An 8,916-nucleotide genomic window follows, 5' to 3' on the forward strand; every position below is an offset into this window, starting at 1 on the left:
TGAAACATATTGTTTTAAACTATGTATTTATTTCTTTTTGCTTGCCTTGGCCAACTTTTGAGCCATATACTTTTTTCGCAGTTTTTGAAGCTTGTTTGCGCTGCCAAACCATTTATTGAACTTTTCCATTAGCTGAAAATAATTGCTGTTAAATGAAATTGTCGCGAAACATGTAAGTAAGCATATACCTTCTCATCAGGAGGCAAAATCGGCGGCTCATTCTTGCTCAGGAAATATTCTAGGAACTCGTTTGGATCCAATGCCTCATTCTTAAGTCGCATTTTACGGTCGATGCTCAAGGTCTGCTTTACATTATCATTAATGTCGCCAGAGTTGTACGCTTGCAGGACTCGTGCCAGTGCGGAGTAGGCGTACTCTCTCATATCATCTGGGGCGTTCTCGGTCATCATTTCTAGCCACAGCAGGAAGCTTGTTCCGTAATCGCACTTCGGTATAAGCAGGACTTTTTGGAACGCTCTCTTGATGCCTCCGTTGGCCGCCCAGGGCATGTTACTCGTGCCGACGAGTACAATTTTGTCATTTTTCTTTAGCGGCTTCAAGATCTTGCCAGTTATTGAGGTACCCAGAAGTCGGGGGTTTATCTCTACTGCTTCAGGAGGAATCTTTTTCCAGAATAGTCTATGAGCTTCTTCGATGTACATTATGGTGGGCTGAAAAGCCTTAGCCACCTTAAGAATGACATGTAGGAAATACTTTAAGTCATTGGCATATTTGTAGGTCTTCTCGGGACTCAGATTCATGAAAACTGCATCTGGGGTATGCAGAAGGTTTGAGCGCACGAAAACAATTATAAACAAAATGTTAGTATACCTAATTCTGATGCAATGATTTGACACAATAATCTTTTTCCGCTATTTAGTGGTCCAATAAGTAAAATAGACTTCGGTTTCGGAATATCGAATTCTCCCATTCCCAGCATTGACTCTTGAATAACCATTTTGATATCACCCTTCGCTGGACCCAATGTGCTGAATTTCATACATAGCGATATTACATTTTTTGAGTCTTAGAAGCTTTAAAAAAAAACTACATACGTTAACCCATCTTCATCTCGAGTGTCGTCTGCCACAAAGTTAAAGTCCGCTACGAATTCATCGAAGTCTCTATGAGCAACCTCCTCTATTATGCCGGCATCTTTAAGCTCATTGTACAAGGATTGCAGTGTCCTATCGCCTGTCATGTCCTTGGGTTTCCTCTTCCTCTTATCCTTCTTCTTTTTTGGATACTTTACTTTGAGAGCCTTATACTTTTCATTGTTATCCTTCGCCAAGGCCTCTCGCAGCAACTCATATTCTACCCTACAAATTGTAAAGTGGTTCCGCTTCAAATATGTTTATATCAAAATATAATAGAAGTAAGAACTATTTTACCTCATGTATTCGTCGACCAAGCCCCTTACTTCTTGATGTATCTTTGCCAGTTCGTCCTCTGTAACCCAATCCTTGATGGGATCATGATTCTTATTAAGATATTCATCAACATTCCTCCAGTCCTTGGCATATTTCTTCATTGTTTCTTCAATCTTTTCTAAAAGTAAAGGATGTTTTTGGAGACATGAAACATTCCTCATTTAGTCAAATTATCTACCAATTGGCTTGCTTGCACTTATCTCGTAGCCAATATCGATGATTCCAGCGTCTCTTAATTTTTTTCGACGTTTCGCTTCCTTCATTTTCAACTGTTTCAGTTTTTCCTTCTTTTTCCTTTTTTCTTTCTTCTCCTTATCGCGAAGCTTCTTTTTCTCGGCCTTTGAAAGCGGCTTTTTACCAAGGCTTTCCTGAAATTCCATTGGGGTCATTGTTTCATCAATGACAACTAATACCGTTCCTTGCTTTACAGGATCGGGATAAGGATGGAAATTTCCAGTCGCATCGTAACTGTAAGGTAAGCGTTATACCTTGCGTCAATTGCGTCTCAATTAAATCAACTCACAATTCTTTGAACCAAGCTCGAATATGATCGGATATATCTTCCATCATCCATGGACTTCGGACTTGCAGAAGTCTGGTGCGCTCATCATTTATCAAGTTAATGAAGTCTTCATCCAGCTTCTTTTTGAGCATCTCGTTTTTGTACATTTCCATAATAGAATTGGCTTTCTGATTAGGTCGCTTCAGTTTCCTTATTTTCTTCATGCCATACAGTTCCTCCTTAAACCTCTTCCTTATTTTAACTATTTTCCGCGTCCTGTAACCACGCCACCAGCTTTGGATTTTACAAGCGGCACAGTTCCGTATTGTATCTAAGGCTTCTTCATCTAGAAAAGATATAGCCAAATGAGAAATGTCCATTGTTTGGAAACAATCTAATATACTTACCATCTAGTGCGGTATCCGCTGCATCATCCTTTTTAATAAGGTTTTCGCAGGACTCATCCGCCTTCAGGAAGTCAGCTGAAAAAATTGTTCTCTTCACGGGAATACTCATTGCCTGATCAGGTTTAAAGGTGAATTTGTAATTGATTTTCTTTCTTTGATGGACCTTTAGGAACTTTTTCTTGTCGTACTTAATGTTGGACTTGTAGACCCGAGCGCGGCGTGCCCTCTCGTGAGCTTGAATAAGCTTCACGGCCTCACTGATCGGAGCCCAATCCTGTGCTGCTTTCTCCTCCTTTTCTTCGTCGTTCATGTACAATCGGTTGTCGGTTATAATATTTTGAATGTCCAATGGGCGACGGTACAGAAATTGGGGTGATCTCCATATGACCAAGTCCCGTGGGGTTAGCTTTCTAGCGATCAAGGCCTTGTCTATATATATGTATTCGCTCATTTCCAAATCTTTTAACTCCTCCTTTAGTTGCATTAGCTGCTGAGTGGCACTCTCCACCAAAACGCGGACCAATGCCCGCTTTTGTACTTGGAAAGTGTTGTGGTATATGAAGCTTAGCTTATCGACCAGCTCCACGTATAACACATAGAGCTCTGCAAAAATTTTAAACGATACTGCTTTTTCTTCTGGAGGCTGAATCTTTTTCAGACGGTTCTGCTTTTTTATAAGTTGTCCTATTTCCTTGCGCGTGGAGACCCAAAATTTATGGTTAAGATCGAATGACATTTTGGATTTTTGCTTTATGTGTGCCTTGCTAAATAAAAAATGTCTTGGTGTGTTAAGAATATAGTTTGTATTTATTTGCTTCTGTACACTTAATAAAAATAAGTCGATTACCTGATTATTCAAGGGCTACTTAGTACCAATATAGATTTTGATTTCATATAAATTTATCACTTTATTTCACTTAAGATACGATAATCAGGGGATCTGAAATGGAACAACCACTGCCTCTTTGTGGTCGATTTGTATGTGCGAAACACTGATGTGTGCTTTCTCGGTGAAGATTTTCATCTAAAAATACACGGAATAGGTAGTTGGAGCATTTTATGCAGTCCCATACGCCATTTAAGAAAAGAACTTACTTGAGCAGTGTCTTCTGGATAAGTTGGCTTAGATAGATAGAACTGATGGCTTGGAACATCCTTAAGCAGGCCTGTAGTTTATTTAAATGTTAGTCATGTTTTCTTTTTTCTACGTACTAATATTGCAAACCTTTTGGCGCGATGCTGGAGTGCTGGCCGTTGTTCCACTGCTGATGCAACCGCTGCGAGTACAATCTTATCCTATCGGCGTACTCCTGGTGCTCCAAGCTGTGGCAGTCCATGGCTCCAACGTTTATCATGTTTCTGAATAGCAAAGGAGTGTAAATACAAATATGCTGCTTTTGTCAACAATTAGGGGTAATATGGATCAGAGCTCTGTTGCTATGCTGCATTGATCATCCCGATAATGCTCGGGAATAGCCACAGTACATACTAGATGCTGCCATCGCTATTCTACTTGAATATACTATTGATTTGCTGCCTATTGCTAGCACCCCATTCAATAGAAACCCATATGCTGTTGACTACGTACATCGCAGTATTCTGCACCAGTCTGGAGAGGGCGTTTTGGTCGTCCTTCTTGGGAAGGGAGTGGGCGTAGTCGTTGCTGAGGCCATCGGAATTGCTCCTCCGAAGGGCAGGACTATGGTTCACGGGATCCACCAGAAGGTGTGTCCGCTCGTTCGGCTCGTTGGGCTGCAGGTGAAACGCAATATGTTTTCGGTCAGTTGTGTGGGAAAAAGGGGGCTGTGTAGATTACCTGGGCACCCGGGTCCTCGGTGCATTGCCAGCAGTTGCAGATCGAGGCAAAGTAGCTCCAAACAGAGTGCACATAGTCCATTCTAAGTGCAATTGTTCAATTGTTCTTTATTTTTTTATGCAAGTTCTTCTAGAGATGGAATAATGTATATTCGATAACAGATTGTTACCAGACTGGTTTAAGCAGCTGTAGCGCCAGTTGCCACATCGCTGTTAGAATTTGCGTGTTATCGATGACTGCGCCAAAAATTACAACTTTAATCGGAAATCAAACGGATTTATTGTTAATATTATGAATATTACTTTATAATATTGCAAGTTTATTTTTAAGTTATTGTTAAATATTTATTAACGTTTATACTTACACTGTGTTTTTTGCATTAAAATTATATAAAATATGACCTATTAATATATTGCATATTACTGAGAATCTGAAAGAAGTTTAAGTGTTGTGCAATTTTTTTATTTATTTATATATCTCCTAAATGTCTATAGATATATCTAAAACCTTTTTCCATGCCCACTGCAACGCCTACAAACCAACAATAACTGTCACGCCCACACTTTTTTTTTCTACCGAAATTCCAGAAAATGTTGAAATTTCTCGTTCGCGATTCCACTAGCTGAGTGAAGGGTATCTGATAGTCGGGGAACTCGACTATAGCATTCTATCTTGTTTTTAAATAAGACAGTTTTCTTTTTAATTCGAAATATTTCCTTTGCTGTTTCATTGCTGCCCCTTGTATGACATTTTTCCCAAAAACCAGCCGATGAAAATGAGTACATCCTTGATTTATGAAGATGTCACAATTTCAGCCAACGGAAGATGCTTATCTCGGCGCTTCCCTCGTGCCAATCAAATGAATTGGGCCGCACATTTTTAATTGTGTCGCTCGCGCCGAAAGGACAAAGGATGCGGAGTGCACCAGCCCCTCGCAAGGAACGGAACGCCCTTAAATCAACGACGCGGTTAACCATGATGGCGAAAGCACCGGGGCGGAAACGCAAATTCATTGCTGAGGCTGCAAGACATGGGGGCATGTGTGGCAGTGATGTCAGCCTTTCCTTTCTCACTTTCCTCTCTACAAGAAAATATCTGAAAAATGAGAAAACCTAATAGTAATTTGCAGGTTTACCTTTTCTCGAAGGCCTGTGTTTCGAATGTTACTTTATAACTAGTTATAAATGTTATTTTATAGCTATCCATTGAATTTTGATGTATTATACTTAAAGTGAAGAAGTTTAACATATTATGCTGATTCACTAAAATTTTAAAACTTCATTTACCCGTAAAAAAACAGTTTCCCAACCAGCTTGCGTTGACTTATTGAGTTTTCCCTTCAGTTAGTTCCATTGTTTTCGCCGCCTAAGTGAATTTATGCTGTCCTCCTGGCAGCACTGATGTGAGTCCCGGCATCACCTCCTCATCGCATCCTGATCCATCTACTGCGCCAGACGCACTCTCACACTTGCTGGCAACTTGTAACTTCGTTTTGCTCCGCTTTTGTTTCCGTTCCCTGGCAGCGGAAGCCGGGCCAGAAATTTCATAACTGCCACAAGAAGCAGCTTCACTTCAAATTCAATTATCCTGCGCCTGCACACGGCCCCAAAGGATATCGATCAGTACATCTAAGGTGGTGCATATGTCTGTGGCTTGCCGTCCGGGAACAGGCACCTTACATCGTCATTTTCCGATGCGCTATCAAAGAGATTTCCGTTCCAGCATGTTGGGGGAATAAACCTCGATTTGGGGTTGAGCTAACCAGCTCATTAGCTGAGTGGGTCTATTGTTTTTAAATTCACAGTGAAGGAGATTTAATTGGAAATATTTTTCAGTACAATTGCTTTTCTATACAAATTTCTGGACATCTCGGCAAAAAAGCATATTTAGGTTGAGCAATAAATTTGCATAGCATTTTGTAAAGAGCATTTAATATTCCTTGCACTTGGGCGTGCCTTAAGTTCTGTATTTATTTAATTTGATGGCTTGGCAAAGTTCAATTTCTGCCAGCTCAATTGGGATGGGCGTGGCTCTGTAGATTCTGCGGAACTGTGGCGAAAAACCTCAACCACATTAACGACTTAATGAACACCCACGAAGCAGTTTGCCACTTGATTGCCCTCGGGGTGGCTCCAGTCGTGGCTGATTGGATTCAGCTGGTGTTTTATCTAGGGCCTCCGACCTTCAGTCCTGGTGCCATGGTCCAGGTTCGGGATCCTCCGGCTTATTGTTGCCTCGACAAAGAAACGTAGTTTACATAGAATAACTGCGGATTATCGGAGCCACTCCACCAAACCAAGCCCATCGTCCTGCCACAGAAGTGCGCCCACCGCGCTCTTAGTATGCAAAGCACAAGCCATCCGGATGCCACATAGTCCTCCGTTCACCTTCTCTTCGCCGGATAAACAGTGCGCCGCAAACTTGCAGCGGGAGAACAACACTTTGCATTTTTGCTTGGCGGACCGTCTGCAATGTGCACCGTAAAAGTGGAGTTCCGTACATATTCTTGATTTAAATAAATACTCCGAAAGGGATTTGCACTGTATTTAGCTAGGATTAGTAGCAGGGAAAGGATTAATGCTATATTTACTTGTGATGCATGACCTCGCAAGCCTTTTTTATCAAGTCTTTCTCTCTGTGTAAGTTGTGCATCCTGCAACTCCAGTACTTTTTGCCCCAGATTGTTGGTGTTGACTTGGTTAGCTGTTGGCCCGTCGGCGAGCCTTTGCATCTGGCCATAAACGTCGAGCGAGGCGATAAAGTTGAACCTGATTATGCAGCTTTATTTGAGTTAAGCGATCAACTTGGAATGGCCCAGAAAAAGAGACCAAACGACCCCTGCAGTCATTAAAGACTGAAATATAGCGATACACGTATTTTATGCGAGTATATAACAATATAAGACATAAAGCATACACAAATGCAAATATAACATAAAGTATCGATCCCAGCCGCATAAACTCGCATACAATTCCCGCTACCCTTTAAAATGTCACAAATTCGTGCTAAATTCATAAACCTTCTGCTATTCCGGTTGTAAGCTGCAGTTGAACTGCGACAAATGCATTTGGAATGCAATTCAATTTCCTTTTTGGCCAACTCGCGTCCTCGACGGTGGCTCCACATGCTTTCGATGTAGTTATCGCCGTATTTGCTGGCCTTAATTTTACAGAATCGATTCGCCGAGCAATCTGTTCTTTTTCTGTTCGACATTTCACTTAGCTTGGCTTAATTCTCGATTGACACGGCTGGATTATTTTGGCTACTACGGACTGCAGTTATTTCCGACTTGGCTGGAAAATCGAGCTTTTCCAAGGGACGTTGCGCACGTGGGCTGGATGCAGTTTTCCGCCTGGTGGGCCGCTGGCAAATATGGTAAACACTGTTTACCCAGGGCTTGGGGGAAAACTGCAGCATCGGATTACTCGTTGAGCAGTTGATGGGGAAACAGTGAGCTGCAAAATGCTTAATTAATTCAGATTGTCGGAGATGCGGGTGGCACAATGGTTACCTAGGCATCCATTATCCATTATTAGGAGATGGCGCAGAAAAGTGAAGGAAACGTTGAGGTCAGATGTACAAGATGGAAATGGAGACCATATCTATAATAAAGTTAGATAATAATAGCAGTAGATACAATTGCAAGCGAGTTCTAGTTTTCTATACCCATGTAATCAATACTATATAAATTTATATTGTAGAGGTCTTGTGTTCCCCTAACTAATTTTATTTAGACTAAGGAGTAGGGCTACATTGGGAGAATACAATAAGTAAGTCATACAAGAACTAAAACCAAAAGTGCAGCCGCAGTTTCTGTAAAGTTCTGTAAAAGCAATCTAATAGCTGTGTGGTGCCAGATCAAATCGTTTAAAAGCTGTAAAGTAACAAAGAACTTAGCCCCAAATCCGGCCAGAGATTCAGATTTAGCCAGTGATAGGGAAACCACGTGTCAGGTTTTAAACAAATTGCAAACAGCTTCTTTCGGTGAAAAGAACAGGTGAAAAGTAATTGAACTTGATGCCAAACTTTGGCCATCAAACAAGCCCACAGCTGTTGCTGCTCGTCCTGTCTTTCCATCTGATCCGATCCGATCCTATCCTATCCTACCTATCCTATCCCATCCCATCCTATCCTATCCCTCGGTGTCATCACACGCTTCGTTTGCGCTTTGATGTATGCTATGATTTGTTTTATTGCCCGCCCCTCGCCTTCCCCATCGCCGACTATTTGGGGGGCATTTTTGGGCAAAACTTTGTCGGACAAACTTTTGCGACACCCCGCCCACCCACTGGCATTATCTTAGCCGGCGTTTTGGCCGGTCTGTTTGTTCAGTCTGCCGCAAATTATTTGAATTTACCTCCGCCCGACCCACTTGAGTTCCCGCCGATTAATCTTGGGGGCATCTGCGTTTGGGTCTTGTCCTCGCCCTGGCACTCTGTTTGTTTTCAGTTTGAAAATAGATATTCTGGCACTTACAGGCTTTTATAGTTCGGCTTGATAATGTGTCCGGACTTTCTGTTTGCCTTACTCTGCGATTTGGGTCCTTCGCCCGTGGTCAAATCAGGGCTGTGTTTTGTTGGTTTTGTTTCAGGGGCATACACTAAAGTGCAAAACTTTCAATTGCAATAGGATTGAGGCGCTATCATGCGGAAACTTCGTTTGAGCAGATAAAAAGTGCAGAGAGAAAGTTGTTGGACATACACGTAAGTTATTGAACAAAAGTTCCAAGTCTCACATTGCTTGTGATTCTGCGTTTATGAG

At 41.7% G+C, this 8,916-nt stretch overlaps 2 protein-coding genes across 2 annotated transcripts; both read right to left on the bottom strand.

Annotated features, from left to right (window-relative positions):
- Positions 1 to 11: 11 nt before the first annotated feature.
- Positions 12 to 3,133, bottom strand: LOC6545796 (dynein regulatory complex protein 11). Its single transcript, XM_001973388.3, has 8 exons — positions 2,340 to 3,133; positions 1,954 to 2,278; positions 1,609 to 1,898; positions 1,392 to 1,548; positions 1,056 to 1,319; positions 832 to 989; positions 189 to 772; positions 12 to 132 (listed from the first exon to the last, which is right to left on the bottom strand). Exons 1-8 carry the CDS (start codon positions 3,073 to 3,075, stop codon positions 28 to 30), a joined length of 2,619 nt encoding a protein of 872 aa, XP_001973424.1. The 5' UTR covers positions 3,076 to 3,133; the 3' UTR covers positions 12 to 27.
- An 88-nt stretch (positions 3,134 to 3,221) lies between these two features.
- Positions 3,222 to 4,353, bottom strand: LOC6545797. Its single transcript, XM_001973389.3, has 5 exons — positions 4,156 to 4,353; positions 3,928 to 4,091; positions 3,565 to 3,698; positions 3,435 to 3,505; positions 3,222 to 3,363 (listed from the first exon to the last, which is right to left on the bottom strand). Exons 1-5 carry the CDS (start codon positions 4,234 to 4,236, stop codon positions 3,271 to 3,273), a joined length of 543 nt encoding a protein of 180 aa, XP_001973425.1. The 5' UTR covers positions 4,237 to 4,353; the 3' UTR covers positions 3,222 to 3,270.
- Positions 4,354 to 8,916: the final 4,563 nt, after the last annotated feature.

The sequence above is a fragment of the Drosophila erecta genome, unplaced genomic scaffold, assembly GCF_003286155.1.
Source record: "Drosophila erecta strain 14021-0224.00,06,07 unplaced genomic scaffold, DereRS2 tig00000021-arrow-pilon, whole genome shotgun sequence".
NCBI classification, from domain to species: domain Eukaryota; kingdom Metazoa; phylum Arthropoda; class Insecta; order Diptera; family Drosophilidae; genus Drosophila; species Drosophila erecta.